This window comes from Ursus arctos, unplaced genomic scaffold (genome assembly GCF_023065955.2).
Source record: "Ursus arctos isolate Adak ecotype North America unplaced genomic scaffold, UrsArc2.0 scaffold_7, whole genome shotgun sequence".
NCBI lineage: Eukaryota > Metazoa > Chordata > Mammalia > Carnivora > Ursidae > Ursus > Ursus arctos.
The window spans coordinates 60,804,890-60,821,827 of record NW_026623089.1 but is presented as its reverse complement, the minus strand read 5'-3'; the positions used below and the strand labels follow the sequence as shown (position 1 = coordinate 60,821,827).

The following is a 16,938-nucleotide window of genomic DNA, read 5'->3' as shown; positions in this document are numbered from 1 at the left end:
CTGAAATAAAGGTAGTTAGATAACCCAGGAAAATTATTCTTGTAGTCTTAATTTTGTAAGCATTTGGTGATATTTTGAGGACCCTAAATAAATTCCTTTGGTTCAGTAGTTTGTAAGAAGGCCTGCACAACAGCTAATAACTCAGAACAATGCATTTTATTTTTCCGTGCTACACAATTATTTATGGGATACTGGACAGAAGCCACAAAACATGGTTTGCAATAGTTTTTCTAATGTTATGTGAGTGGCAAAACTACTCTCCAATCTCAACTCTTTAGTTCCATAGCTGAAGATGGCAAAAACCATGTACACTCAATTTTATTTTAATAGTTAAGTAGCTATTAATATTTAGATACAAAGACAGTGTTTTTGAAACCCTGAAAGAAATACAAATCACACACTGATATAGGCCAATAGAACCTCTGAAAGAGGCCAGGAAAAACTTATGTTAGTTAAAAATGATTTCTATGGCTACCTGAGGAGTTCCTTCTGGTTCTGTATTATGACTACAATAAAATGAGCCTATAAAAGAGCAGGGGCAATAAAAACAGCCCTAAGGATCACCCAATTTTTTATTGTTTTGGAGTACATGAAAGAAGTACACTATAAGAAAAAGAATATCTCGAAATTTTACCAAAGAGCTTTCCCTATGGTACATATTTCAGGACTATCTTATAAATAAAGTTGTTGTAACTATTATAGCATTTCTGTAACTAAATATCCTATATGAGATGTAACAACCTGTTTTATGCCCAAACTCACTCTATATAAAATAATGTTATAATGAGATTCCATTGTATTCATAGTTTGGTTAATAATGAAATTATACATGTTTATAAAAATTAATAAAAATTTATCATATCAAATGAATCAAATATTTACTACTAACATTACATGATCTCTACTTTATTTTACATAGAAAAATTTCAAATGCAAAAATGGGCTTCTTCTGAATAAAGTAATTTTGAAAATCAATTTAAACATTTAAAAATCTTAATGCTTCAAAAATAATCCAAAACCCAATAATTTTGCCTTCCTTTAAAGGTAGAATTTTAAATTGTTCTCAGTCTTTGAAGATTTAAACATACTTACAATATAGTTACATTTTCAAAACATAGATCTGTGATTGTTTTATCCACAATCACCATGTCAGTATCAAAAACTTCAGCTCCCATTTTGAATAAACAGAAAATGGCATACTGTTGTGATCCTAGGGGAAAAAAGTGCTCCATGAGATGAATCATGCCTGTATCATGTTAAAATCTACTTGAAAATGACAAATTAGTTCAAATATTTGTTAACAGATTCTTACTTTCATATATGTTACACTGTAATTGTTAGCTTTTTATAGGGACTGCTCTGTCAGCATATGTTAACACCTTTCCCAACCAGAACAAAGTAATTAAACCAAGGATTATCAAAAAATAAAGCTGAAAATACAGGCCTCTCAGCACCCTAAAGTAAGCACCACATTCATAAATTTTATTCCTAGAAAACTCTTTAGTCTTTCATTAATAGCCAATTTATTACTGTATATATACTATTACCTCTGTCATTTTGGTTTCGAAGTCTATATAAGAAGAAGTTTTCTATTGTAAGAGGTTAGGGACAGGCATGTTAACAACAGAAAAACATTTTCCACCAAACTGACAGCAAGCAAGGAAATCACAAAAACAATAAACAGTAGACATGCAAACACAAAAAACATAGCTGCTGAGCCTTTTAATTTGGTGATGTCTTTTAAAAGTATTGGGTGATTAAAGGGCTAAAACCTCATTATTGAGAAAATGTACCTCTTCAGAAAAACTTATTCTCTATAGTAATCAGAAAGATATGCTTAATCCTCACATGCATTCCTTTGTAAAGTAAATTATATTTCCTAATTGAATAACAAATATACTAACTTGATTTTGGATTCTTCATATAAAACTAATTATGCTCAATATGATTCAGTTTTTAAACTAAGAGGAACAAAGCTATCACAATAGACAAGAAAGATAAAGGATTATCATATCTTTTCCGCTTTGCCTCTAACAGCTAGAAATCATTTGAGGTTAATTTCTATGACCTAGCAATACATGGATTTGTGAACACTATATAAAGCCATAAAATGCTGAAGGGGAAAAAAAATCAGATCAAGCTAAAAAAATTTTCCCTCTTACATCCTGTTAAATAATCTGAAGTAACAAAACAAGAGAGAAAAGATCTCCCAGATTCTGGTCAAAAAGAAATCCTGCCTTGGGCGCCTGGGTGGCTCAGTTGTTAAGCATCTACCTTTGGCTCAGGTCATGATCCCAGGGTGCTGGGATCGAGCCCCGCATCGCATTGGGCTCCCTGCTCAGCGGGAAGCCTGCTTCTCCCTCTTCCACTCCCCCTGCTGGTGTTCCCTCTTTCGCTGTGTCTCTCTCTGTCCAATAAATAAATAAAATCTTAAAAAAAAAAAAAAAATCCTGCCTTTACCTTTATTCCTTAAACATTTTCTTTTGTTGTACACTTCCCTTCCCCACAACCTGTTACAGTCTTTTCATAGTTTCCAATCAACAACTAAAAGTACATTAGATAGGCATTATCTTAATTAGTATCAATCAATTACAACATATTTGTACTAAAAATAGGAAAAACACAGTTCAGCAAGATACTACTTATTCTGCCAAATGACATCAATTTATTTCAGTGTGGAAGAAGCTTTTTCTCCCAATAATCACAAATTACTATACCCTAAAGAAAACATTTCAAATATAAATGAAAATTGTACATACGTTCCTTATTGCTGAAGTGATCGGAGTCTTTCCACATAAGTGGTATTCGAATATCTATGAAGGAGGGGAAAAAGACATGACAAGTAATAATCTTAATAAATTTAATTTCTTAGAGTGAAATGAACCTCTGAATTCCATAATGGAGTCTGACCATTAAAGCCAACATAAAATTTATTATTTAAATATTTTAACACAGGCAATATTTTCTCAAAAATAGCTTAGACTAGGAATATAAAATCTGTTATAGTTATTTAAATAATTTACTAAAAAGCCTACCAACTATTACTCAAGAAATTATTAAGTAAGGTCTGTAATAAGCTTATGCCATAACATTTTCATTTTGTGATTTATGTTTTTGAAATAGATGAAATAGTTGAATTTCTATTTTGGGTAAGCAGTAGCAACAAACGTAGTTAAATACATTTCAAAATCATAAAATAGTAGGTAGAAAGGATGTCAGGACTTCCACTATGCAAACTTTAAAGATGAAAAAAATTAAGCGAAAGATCATCGTTCGTGACAAACAGATCCAAACTCTTTCCATTAAGGAGATTTAACTTGTCTATGAAAGAATTTGCAGATCTTTGTATATTCATGTTACAAACTATGGCATGTTCCTTAAATAAAACTAAAAAGAGTTATGCATTCCTTCTTCAAGACCAAGAAAAGGACATATGTTCTAAAAGTGATCAAAATGTATTTTCTCTCATTCACACATTCTTCAAACCTTAAATTTGTGTTAATGATCCTTATTCCAGATGTTAATCTAGACCTTTGACACAGTCAAAATATTTCCTGCCTAGTTTCCTCCATTCTTCCCTTTACTTTTAATACTAGATTAACAATTTTCCTCTGACATTCTAATGGTATCTATATATTTTCAAAGAGAATCAAAGTTCTACCAAGTAGATTAAGATGTATGAATTAGGGGCGCCTGGGTGGCTCAGTCGTTAAGCGTCTGCCTTCGGCTCAGGGCGTGATCCCAGCGTTCTGGGATCGGGCCCCACATCAGGTTCCTCTGCTGGGAGCCTGCTTCTTCCTCTCCCACTCCCCCTGCTTGTGTTCCCTCTCTCGCTGGCTGTCTCTCTCTCTGTCAAATAAATAAATAAAATCTTTAAAAAAAAAGATGTATGTTTTACAAATCTTTATAAACATAAACTGCTTGGCTACATATATGTTGTGTTTCACTTTAAGTCCTATGATCCTTTGTCTACAGTTTCATTTGTTTAGAATCCTTTTTAAGGTTCTTAATGCCTATTTCCAATTTCCTTTCTAGAAAAGCTTTATAATACTCCTTCATCCTTACCCTATCCAACCAGGTATGTCTGTATGAGTGCTCTTGCCACAGCTGCCTTAGCAGTTTTGATAAAAAAAAAATTACTTATTGGGCTCTCTCCATGTGCCCAGCTAAACACTTTATATACATCTCATCTAACCATAATTTAAAAAAATATTTACTAATTTAATAGCCAATTGACAAGATTTGTTTAGATTTGCATTTTCTTAATTAACAAGAAAAATGTTAATACATTTATCAGCCGGTTCATGACCCACTTTTCTTTTTTTTAACATACTGTTTATGCTTTGTACTTTTGAAAGTTAATTATTTAATCTATGTGAGAATTATTTAATCTATGTATATGAGGTAAAAACATAAATCTTCTTCTTATAAAAATAACTGTTTCAGTTCCATTTATTTATCTAATAGGCCTTCCCTTCCTCACTGATTTAATGATTCAACGGATCTTTATTATATATGCCATTCTGAGCAAGTATTTGTCCTTTGGCTATATGCTTTACAGAACTAATTGAATCATTTAACAGTTACTGTCTATCCTAATAGCAATACCATACTATTATAACTACTGAATCTTTACAGTATATGTTACCATTTGCTAGAAATATATCCTTCCAAAATGTCTTATTCTCAATTGCTAATTTATGTGAATTTTAGAAATATATTGTCCAAAGTCCCCCTCTAAAATGTTTTTATTAGAATTCTATTATCCAAATTAATTTGAGAACTGATAACCTTATAATATTCTGTCAATATATACAGTAGCACAATACAGTTACCCTCACATTGTTATTAAGGTTATTCTTGGGCTATTTAATATTTTTGTTTTTTGTTTTTTGTTTTCTAAAAGAGATCTTTTTGCCATATTTTCTACCTAGATATTGTTGGTTTTGAGAGCAGCTTACGACTTTTTGTATATTTACCTTGAATCTAGCCACTTCTACTGACTTCTTTTATTAGTTCAAATAGTGTTTCGGTAAATTTTCTTAGAATTTCTAGGTCTGCAATCTATTATTTTAAAATAGTATTCAGTTTCTCTATTTCTTTTCAGTAGTTTCATCTTTATTCTTGCTATTTTACTTACAATTGCTTAAATTGTGTCAAAATTATATCGATATAAGAGACATTTTTACTTTGTCCTTGATTTTAATGGGATTGCCTTTATTGTTTTATAATTATGACTTGGCTGATACACTGTCAAAGAGCCTGCTTCTTGCATGACCACAGTTGCTGACTCATTTCATTTCACAACTGTTCTTGTTCACAGCTGTTCTTGTCCTATTAGGGTGGTATTAACTATTTATACTATCTTGGGAGGCACATGAACCCTAACTTCCTCTGCTAAACACCAATACCCTATGGGTCAGTCTTGCCTTTTCCCATGCCTAGCTACGTCAAATCCTCAAGAGAAAGCACACATTTCTTATCTATTTCCCAGGTGGTCAGGTACTGTTCAGATGACAAAGGATGTGTAACCCACCAACTATGATTTTTAATTCAGCATCAAATAGTAGAAATTCCTTCCAGATTCTTGCAAATGGTTGACTCAGTTTTAGCTGACAGTGCTCTTACCTTTGTCTCTTTTTATGTCTTTACTGACACTTTTATGATAAACAGAAAGGGACATACATAATACAATGGCTAACTTGATGCTGTCAACTCCTGAAAGTCTATCATTTTCAAAAGTAAAAACTGAGGCACTTTATGAACTGATTTGGCTTTAGATATTGAATTAGTAATCAATGAATAAGCTGAGACAATTGCCACAATGCAATTATTTGATATTTAGTAAGAATGATCAGGATATACCTGAATTATCTTTTTATTTTTATAAGGATCTGGCCATGAGTGGTGAAGCTGGAAATGGAAAACCCAGGTATCACCTGGTAATCAATGTAATCTCAGAACATTAGGAAGATTTGTTGCAAATACTCATTTGATCAAAACAAAAGCCTTCCCAATTTCAAAAGAAAATGGATTTATAATGGTGAATTAGTTTTTAATCTTCTTTGTTTTTATTTTTTACAAATACACAGACAAGATATAATTAAGTAGAAGAAAGATGAAGAGAAATTACATATACATCCCATTTTCTGAGGTTCGCCTTAAGTTAATTTAAAATTATCTTTTGGAAAGAAGGAAAACATGCAGAAACAAGTTTAATTTCTACACTTGAGTATTTGTGGTCAGGAAAAGAGTTTTTTTCTCTTTTTTTAATTGCTTTTACTTTAGTACTCTTCTAAATGTGCAGTAAATGTTAATATCATGAATTGCTGTAGCAAATAAACTATTATGTCAATAGATGTTAATTCTATCATGTCATTTTAGTCTTCAACAACAATTTAACACATCTCACTTGTGTACTTAGTGGCACTAAATCAGAAACAAATGGAGGATTATGTTTAAGTATTTTTAGAAAATCTCCCTTAAAGATTTCAAATATTTTATTTATTCACATTGAAATGTATTGAACATAGTGTACAACTACTACGTAAAAGTACTGTGTTTGGCATCAAAAGCATATAAGGACGAATAAGACATGTTTTATCCCAGTCTTATAATTGGAAAGATGAAAACATGAATATAAATAACTATAAAACAAGCAACAGATTTTGTATAGTTCAGTTACTTTTCTGAAGAATTTTTTGCTGAGGGCAATTCCTATGATTTAGGACAATTATATCCTGTAAAATTCAGATCTATCCTTCCTGCGTGAGATTTTGTTTATCCATAAAGACATTTCTAAAAACAGTTCCTTGGGCAAGAGAGCCTGAAATGCAGCAGCATGTTCCCCGGAGCTGAGAGAACAAGGCCAATGAAACAAGCTAGTTATGACTTAAGGGCTGTTGTTCCCCAAATGTACTGATGAGATAATATTTGTAAAAGGTACATTATCTAACTAGTGTACACGAGTCAGCCTGTGTTCACTTCAATCTGTGGCATCTCCAAGCCACTGTCTAGTTTCCTTAACACTTTGGAGAAACTGAGACAGCACAGCATAAGTGCCATCTAGTGGTAAAGGGTCTCCTATCTGCATTAGGAATTCAAAGAAAGAAAACATCCTTTCCAGCTGGAATGATAACAGGGAAGGCTTTATAGATGAGCAAACAGATCCTGAAGATAATATAGTTATTTCAAGAGCTAATTGGGTGTCAGAAGCAGGCAGTGTATTGACAAAACAGGGAAAGAAATGTCTGGCTAAGCAGACAGTTTATGAACAGGAGTAGAAGATATGGCTAGAAAAATAGTTAGGTCAGAATGGAAAACTCTTGGGGGGGAAAGTTTGGTTTTTATCCTATGGAAAACAAGAAGCAGTCATCTATTCAATCAATATCCAATGAGCAATTACTATGTGTCAGCACTGTGTTGGCTTCAGGGTATACAATGATGAACAAAACAAACATATTTCCAACCCTCATGGAACTGCTAGCCTGGACAAACATTAGAAATGTTATTGAAACTTCTGAGCAGAAAACGAATGGAAAGTCAAAGATTTGCGTTTGTAGCCCAGCTCAACCACTTACAAGAAGTCATTTAACCTCTGAGTCTAGAAAAAGAGAACTATCTTACCTTTTCACAAAACTGCACTGAAGAGAAAGCTACATAATATATATAATACATACGAAACAGCTTTCTCAAACTGTAAAATCTCACATTAATGTACAGCATAATGATGAAAACAGTGTTTTAGAACAAATATAGAGATATGCAAAATAAAATGAAGGGAAAGAATGGACACGGGGAATTAAAGCGCCACCAATTCTAAGAAGGTACTTAATAGAATTTATTCAGCAATATAAAAAATAATCCATCTATAGCGTACCTGACATGGCGATCTTTCCTTTACAGGCTGCTCGTTCTTTACTTTCAAAATTGACATCACTGTCAAAAGGAAAAAAACCTAATGAAAAAAAGATCTCTTCTAATAAGCAATGTTTTAACAACCTTTCACAAATGCCTAAATATTAAAAACAGACACATATCCATGCATAATAATGACCTCCAGTTAACATAAACTACTTCACTCAAACTTCACAATGTTTAGTCAACAGCTAGCTGCCTTTAAGAGAAATATATAGAGGTACTCTCTTCCATTTTTCATATAAGCTTTACATTCCCTGATGATTATATACTGGCTTACCCTACAATGAAAACCTTCTATTAACACTTATTTATAAGCAAGATGTGCCATATTTGTCCAGGTCCCAGGAATACCTTGGATCACCACTTCATAAACTACATTTCTAGCTTACCAGATTATAGTTACCTGAAAAATCTAAAGAGCTTCTCAACCATGAACTTGCGGCTCAGGAGTATTTCATCCTTAGAAAAGCCTGACAAATATCAAAAAATGTATTCTCTGCTATATATTTATATGCAGTAATATCATATATCATTCTTTGAAACTCAAAAAAACTATATACTAAAACAATAAATGAACTCAGGCACTAAAGAAAGGGAGTGGCTCTGCAGAGAGAATAAAATATGGAGTAAAACTGTCATGATGATAGATTAATAAAATTCTTGGTATATAAGACACTCCCAGATCTGACTTTGGAATATACTATTACCATAAAAAGAAATTCAAAATAGTTAGCTCCTGGTAAATCAAATCAATACCACCCTTGAATATTTTTCCAATATCTTATTTCTTAATATCCCACATTTAGAAATTAACATTGCGTTTCTGGAACACTATTTCCCAGAGTATTCTGCTTTGTACTTTTTGGGGGAGGGGGGTCTCCACTTAATTTCGTTAGCTAATTAACTACTGGTTAATTTAATTAGGTACTTCAAATAATGTGATAAGATAAAAACTTTTCATCTGAATACCCTTTGATTCTAAGAGAGCTTTTGGAGAAAGATTGGGTGGGATTCTGAAGTGTAACTAATTTTCAGAAGAGTATGACACCATCTCATTGCATTTCAATAGGCATGTTAAAAAGATTGCATAGATATTCTTTAATATATATTAGAATTTGAAGACAATATATGAGTCTACTTCTCTTACTCTCTTACTGGATTAAGCACATAAACATTTTATGTAAAATATATTCCATATGAGCTGAAATAATATACTGATGTACTTAAGTTGATAAACTTACATAAGACATGTATATAGTATTTATAGAACTACATGTGATGTATAACTAAAGTAATGTAGTAGACTTAAAGCCATAAATTTCTCAGGACCTATCTAATTACTTTGTGGTCACATTAGTATTTAAGTTAAAACAGGGAATTCACTAAGTAAAAAATAAAAGTACTCATTGATTATTTAATGTTTCAATGAATCATAAATTTTAAAAGAGTCAAGTTCAATATTTTTTACTCTAGTTTGTCATGTTGGAGAATATTAGCTTGCTTATTAGTTCATCACAGAGTGAAAACTTCAATTGAATAGCCTACTATAAGGCACACTAGAAATCAAACACAAATCTCAATTTCCTCGATTTGGTATAAGAAATACAGTATATATATATATAGATAGATAGATAGATAGATAGATAGATAGTTGGCTGGCATTTGTAAGTAATATTTCTAAAAACACCTCCTATATGATCAATGCATAATATAAATTCCTAAAACACTTATTTCAGTGAAGAAATACAAGAAAACTCTAATATGGTGAGTAACTCGAGTATTATGGAATAGGTCATAGATTATGCTAAATTTGAGATCCATTAGGTATTACTAAATTGGATTAAACGAGAGGCTTTGGCAGGTAAGTGAAATTCTGAAATATAAGAACAACCAAAAGCAAACTTGCTGAAAATTTAGTACAAAAAAAAAAAAAATTCCCCCAAACGATTCAACCACATGGCAGAGTACAGCTTTCTTCCCTGTAATTATAATTTACTTGCATAGGCACTTCCAGGGCCGGCCAATGAAGTTATTATACACAAATATTATCAAACTATAATATAAATCCATTTAATCATATAATCTTACAGAATAATTAAGTCTGTTTAAAAAATGAGAGACACACTGAACTAATTCAGCCTCATTTTGCTGAAGCCTGAATTATTTTCAATTCAAATAACTCTTCAAACTGTTATTTAGGGTGCTAAAATGTGATGTTTTTCTAATTAATCCAAATTGACAATAAAATTGTTAAACATTCTCTGTTTAATAATGTGCTACTGTAGCTAATAGTTTGCTACAGTTAAATAAATACTTGTTTGAAAATCTGCAATGTTAATGCCAATTCTAAATGCTACAATTAGAGAGCCAGCCTGAGGAAAAAGCAAATAACCACAAAATTATCCAAACAGAGGCACAGCTAAATAATAGTGTACCTTATTCTTATGAACCCAGTTTAGAGTCTTATTTTGGTGAGACTTGTAAATGCTAATTTAAAAGACAGAGATAAAAATATTAAAGACAAACTTTTAATTTTGCTTTATTACTTAATTTCTGCCTGTAGGTAAATAAAATGACCAACAGAGGGTGCCAATCAACCACTTTGTTGCTCAAAAATCTGTATTAAAATTGACTAAGTACAGATTATCCTATTTTATATTATTCAATATGGGAATTTAAAATAGCATTTATTTGCCAAAATTAACAAGGTATAATGAGAAATTGAACAATTACAAAAGTACTGTATATTTTCTTAATGAAGTACTAAGAGAATTCTAATTGGGATTCTATTATTTGGAAGCAGGTTATAAAATCCTTCACCTCTTATGCAAATACGTGAAAACTAAGACATTAAGAAGTGCTTAATGTGGAATTTAAAACATCTTAAATTATGTGGTATAAAATTAATAATTTCCTAAGTATCTTAAATTGGGAAGATGAGATCTCTACTTCAAACCTTGACATAACAAACTCAACAGACACCAAATAATATACAGTTAAAAAATAAAATCAGCAATCTCTTTAATACACCATGTTTTATTGTAGAAATACCAGGAGTACACAATTTTCACTCGCCCTCTATACTTTTCCTTTTTTTAGTTTATTAGTATTTAAGCAAAATATTAAGCAACTGGATTATAAGAAACTGGTTAATGTGGCATTATTAAAATCACAATTATGTTGAATGATATACATAATTAGGTGCTACAAATGACTTTGACTAATAGTATTTTTACAAAACCAAATAAAGCATTTCAGAAGTGAAGACAAGAGATACATTCACAGGTTGGGATAGGAGAGAAAATTATTGCTAGAATGTAAACTCTGTAAGCACAGGGACTTTTGTCATCTATTTTGTTCACTGCTGAATCACCAGCACCTGGTATACAGCTCAGTACCTTCTAAGACACTCAATAAATGTTTAGTGAATACTGAATGAAGTGAAATATATGTGGCCATTTTGATGGAGCAGGGAGTATTTAGTAGATTCAGTCTGAATCTTAGGTCTGATTCTTACTATCAATAACTACTTATGCTAAAGAGTTGCTGTTAACCTCTTAGCCTCAGCATCATCATCTGTAAAATAGGAGAAATATCTACATACCTCATAGGTACTGAATGAAATAGTATTTTAAATGTATTCTATGTCATTCTTAGAAATGTTAAAGAAGTACAAGGATTACTTTGTATTTATATTTTTGGCCTCAGTATTTAACTTGGAGCTTATGTGGAAGAGGCACTAAAACATTTGTTAAAGTGGTCAGAGTATGACTTTCCAGTTTTTGTAAGATAATAGTAGCAAAATCTGAATTTCTTCAAGTATCTTACAAAAGCTTTCAGATCAACAAGGAAACCAAATAAAAATACTTATAGCCCATACTTTACAGCATAACTAGAAAACGAAGACTACAACAAACTTCAATTTACATATAAGTGGGGAAATTGACAACTGAATCCATCAAAGCCAGCTCCTGGAGGTCAAGTACCCACTGCAAAACACAATAGCAATTTGTGATCTCTCCTAGAAGAAAAGACAATGGATATAAGACCTGATGGATACCATAGCACTGGTTCCTAGAGAGTTGAAAGGGATTCCAAAAGAATTCTGGTTCAGAAGTTATTAATCTTATGGAGAAGAAAGACACACAATGAAAGAGGTATGCTTTAAACGTTTGGCTGTGGAAGAAGAAGGAGAAGGAGAAGAAGAACTAGAAGAAGAACTAGAAGAAGAACTAGAAGAAGAAGAAGAAGAAGAAGAAGAAGAAGAAGAAGAAGGAGAAGAAGAAGTAGTAGTAGTAGGAGGAGGAGGAGGAGGGGGAAGAGGAGGGGGAGGAGGGAGGGCAATTGAAGTTAAAAGCCTTAAAAACAAAACAGTATCAAAAATTCAGGAAATCTTAAAAAAAAAAAAAATGAGGACTCCAACTAACCAACATCCCAAAGGCATCATTTATTAAAGAAACTGCTTTTCATTGTTCCAATAATTGAAAACACTCTTGGATAAACAAACAAAAAACAAGTAAGCCTCTCTACCCACCCATCATCACTTGGCTCAGGAAAACTCTACATCCTGCATATTTAACTAGGGACCAAAAAAAAGGACCCAAACATCCATAGAAAGCTACTATAAAATGAAAGTAGGAGGAGTCAAAATGCTTCAGCTGATAAAAATACTCCATCACCCACTCTCCAAAAAACATAAAGTAACAAAAACACGATATTCCAAAATGAATTAAGTGCAGTTAAATAAGCTATTATAAATAAGAAAGATGTGAGGAATCTGAAATTTTTAGATCTCAGACTAGTAAAGGACAAACAATAGGTAAATATGCCAAAAAAAAAAGAGAGAGAGAGTGAGAGAGAGAGAGGTAAGAAGAAGAAAGAAATTGGGAAAAGGAAAATAAAATCATTTCTGAAATGAAGAGCAAAATACAAAGTGCCCCAAGGATGAAGACATAAAACTGATAATCATTAAGGGACATAGTAGATGAGACTGAAAAGAGCCAAAAGACAAAAATGAGATGAAGATTTTTTTAAAACATCAAAGAGAAAGAGATAGACATAGAAGACAGCCAAAGAAGATCCAACTTATGTGTAATTGGAGTCCTTTAAAAAAGAAAAACAAAATAATGAGACACTTAATGCTTTATTCTAGAGGCTGTAACTCCAGGAAAACTGTCTGAAAATGAAAGAAATGAATCTACACATTGAAAGAGTACTAATCAAGCCAAAATGCTCAGCCTTAAACATACTCCAATAAAATTATCAGACTTTAAGATAGTGAAAAGTATTTTCAGCCTCTAGACAGAAAGACCAAGTCATTTACAAAGGAAAGAAAATGAGACATTAGATTTTTTGATAACAGGGGAGTGAGGTTTTTAAGAAACTCCAAGAAAGAAAGCATTGGCCAAGGATTTTGTACACAGCCAAGCTGTGTTTTTTAAGTTCATACACTAAAGAAAAGCACTTTAAACATAAGAGAATATGAAGAAAGCTATACTCACACTGAGAAATCTACTAGGTCATAACCTTTCTCCAAACAAGAGATGATTTTGGAAAGTAAAACAAAAGGACAAGTAGTGAACATTATACATATTCAATAGGGCGAAGACTAAAACAAAGGTGAGACACAAGTACAAGATTAGCATGTGAATATCATCTACTCAGCGGAAAGAGAATACAGCCTAGAAAATAATAATAAAACAAAATAAAATAGAAAAATAGAGAAGAAAAATGGGAAAATACGTTCGTTGATCTCCCCACAGATGATAAGTGAAAACAAAATGATATCATTTAAAGTAGAAAAACAAAATAGTAAAAGCCTAAGTCAGGGGGGAAAAAAAGCTAAAGTCATTCTAAAGTTACCAGTATAAAGTTTTTTTTAAATATAAAGTTCCAGTAACTACTATAACCAATAAAACACTTCTTAAATAAGAAAAAAAAAAAAAAGAGCAGAGAAGATAAGACCAAATACTAAAAGACAAACAACAATTACAATACACATAAGTTAACATAACTTATGTTATGTTATATTATATGTTATATTATATATGTAATATATATATAACATATATAACATATATATTATATGTTATATTCTTAAAAGAACATGACAAAGCTAAAATCAAATATATCAGTAATATAAATGTAAATAGAAAGGATTTTCAGATGTGCTCATAATGTAAAACCCAGCTCTGAGATGAACACAAGAAACACACCTCCAACAAAGTGATTCATAAAAGCTAAAATAAAGAGATGGGCAAAGATAAACCAAACAAATGCAAACACTAAGAATGCGTGGGTTTATGATCTTGTTGTTAACAGCCAACAGCAGAATTCAAGTCTAAAAAAGCACTGAGACAACAGCAACAAAAGAACACTAAACAATACTAAAGTTGACCATATGTATGTAACAAGTGCAAAGATACCAAATGTTTCATAAAACAGAAAGTACCAGCTATACAAGGGATAAGACAGAAAAACCTTAATTAAAAAATCTCAACCTATCTTTCAGTCCAAGACAGTTCAAGTGGTCAAAAAATAAGCAAGGTTATAGAAGACTTTATTCTTTTTTAAGATTATATTTATTTATTTGAAAAAAGAGAGTGAGAGAGAGAATGCACACAGCTGGGGAGAGGCAGTGGGAGAGAGAGAAGCAGGCTCCCTGAGAGCAGGGAGCCTGATCCAGGACTCCATCCCAGGACCCTTGGGATCATCACCTGGGCCAAAGGCAGACACTTAACCAACTGAGCCACCGAGGTAGCCCTATAGAAAACTTCAAGAACAATCAACAACATAGATCTTTTGAACATGTATATTAAACTTTGCATCATGGTAAAAAGAAACATAACTTTAAAAGCCCATGAAAGTTATGAAAATTGGCTATATTAAGCCAGAAAGAAAATTACAAAATATTCCTTAAAGTAGAAAAAATAAAAATCTGTTTGATCAATATACAAAACGAATTCCTCTTTTGGTAATGTCCTAGTACCTCATATTAGAAAAACTCTACCTCTTCCTCTTCCATTTCCCACAGAAAACAATATAAAAACCGGAAAAACTACTTAAACAACTACATGAAAGGACTGGCAAGCAACCAAAAGTAAAATGAAATTAGAGAAGAGTCAACACTATAAGGGAGTGGCACCATAGTATATTCATACAATGGAATACTACTTATCAATAAAGAGGAACAAATCACTGGTTACATAATGACTCCTGAAAGTATTATGCTGAAGGAGAAAACGGAGTACATACTAGACAACTCCATTTATATTAAGTTCTAGAACAGGCAAAACCTATGGTGGAAAAAAAATCAGTTAACAATCCTTGCCCCTTAGAGTGGGAGGCTGAGGTAGTTACTACTAATTGAGAGTTGGAGAAAAAGAAACAGGACGTATCCAAGAAGTAGAATTTATTCCAAGGGTTAAAAAAAAATGCAAATTCAAATTGAAAAAATTGATGACTCTGTTTATGAAACTGATAACATAACCGTTCAGAAAGAAAAAGATCATTTTCAATAACTTTTAATCATGGTCTCCTGTCTATCCACAGGAATGTATACATGTTTGCATGTACATAGACACACACGCACAAGAACTTTCTTTGAATTACATCACAAAAAAGATGAATTAGTGGATGAACAGAAGGATGAATTTAGAATAAAGCAAATGTAGTTAAAATATTATTTGTAGAATCTAGGTGGTGGGTATATGAGTCTTCATTGTACAATTCTTTCAACCTTTTTTGTATGTTGGAAAATTTCGTAACTTCTGTATGTTGGAAAAGAACTGCAAAGAAATCCTGAACTTGCCTAGCTGGGTTTACTGTCAGTAATAATTTTGATACTAAAATTATGAAACTACTTTACATTACCATATTATTAAACAAATAAGGGGATAGATTACTGTTATTAGGAATTAAGATTTTCAGAATAAGAAAAAAGATAAATATAAAATAATTCAAGAAAACAAAAACCTACAAATATCAATATAAACTCGTAATTTTTTAAAAAGTCACTCCCATAGCTATGTCTTCTAAAAAGGTCTAAAAGTAGTGATCCCCAGTAACAATAGGCACACCCAGTGCCCAGATCTTGATTTCAAAATACCATTCACCATCAAAGGGAACCAGACACATTAGACAAATGGGTGATTCTAGGTGTGAGGCACAGAAGATACAAGATAAGCCTGGGTAATCTTTTTGTGCTAGAAAGTAAAGAAGTTCGTAAGGACTAATAGAGGCAAGTCAAAAGAATAAAGATGTGAGTCTGAAGGAACTTCCATCAAACAAATTTGAGACTATCTATCTATCAAAAGATAAAGGACTATAAATGATAACACACTGAATAAATAACAATCCATGAATCTATGGAGACAGAAAGGAGAGCAATGCCATTCCTTACAGAAGATTAGCTACAAAGTGTAGAAAAAATAATAGGGTTAGATAATCACTAAAAACCCCATTATAATAAGGTAGGCAAGGATTATAAATGGATATAACCCCTAAGTGAAAGCTAGTTAGATAACAGGATATTCTCCTAGTCCCAATATAATGTCCCAAAGATTACTTATGAATTGCAAAGGAAAAACCATTATATTACAAAGGAAAAATCAGGCAACTACCATCCAAACCAAGGGATAGAACTGTAGCACACAGAGTGGTAACACCAGCTATCGTACCACCACACTCACATTGGCAGCACAGATCTTACCCAACCTCCCCTCAAAAGATTCTTGCCAAAAAAATATTTAACCTGAGTCTTATGAATAAGCCTTTAGACCGAAATTCCAGATACAGCAAAAACAGAAATTAGGAGAAAAGGGTCAATGATACTATAAAGAGATAATTAAATAAATAGAAAATGCAGGATATTTTTAAAAGATATCTTTTTAAAGTGTAGACTCTACAAAGCATTAATGGCAAGAAGTCTTTATAAAAAAGTTAAATGATTAAAAGAAAATAAAGAGTCATAACCAAATGTACTACATGAACGTTGACTGAGTTCTGGTTTGGGAAAAC

At 32.1% G+C, this 16,938-nt stretch overlaps 1 protein-coding gene across 1 annotated transcript in view; it reads right to left on the bottom strand.

Moving 5' to 3' along the window:
* The window catches only part of RTKN2 (rhotekin 2), a 74,975-nt gene that overhangs the window by 47,594 nt on the left and 10,443 nt on the right, over positions 1 to 16,938 (bottom strand). The window contains exons 3-5 of the mRNA XM_026504654.4: positions 7,880 to 7,938; positions 2,760 to 2,813; positions 1,093 to 1,210 (exon numbers count right to left, since the gene is read on the bottom strand). Coding sequence (XP_026360439.3) covers positions 1,093 to 1,210; positions 2,760 to 2,813; positions 7,880 to 7,938 — 231 coding nt within the window. The remainder of the gene's footprint in view (positions 1 to 1,092; positions 1,211 to 2,759; positions 2,814 to 7,879; positions 7,939 to 16,938) is intronic.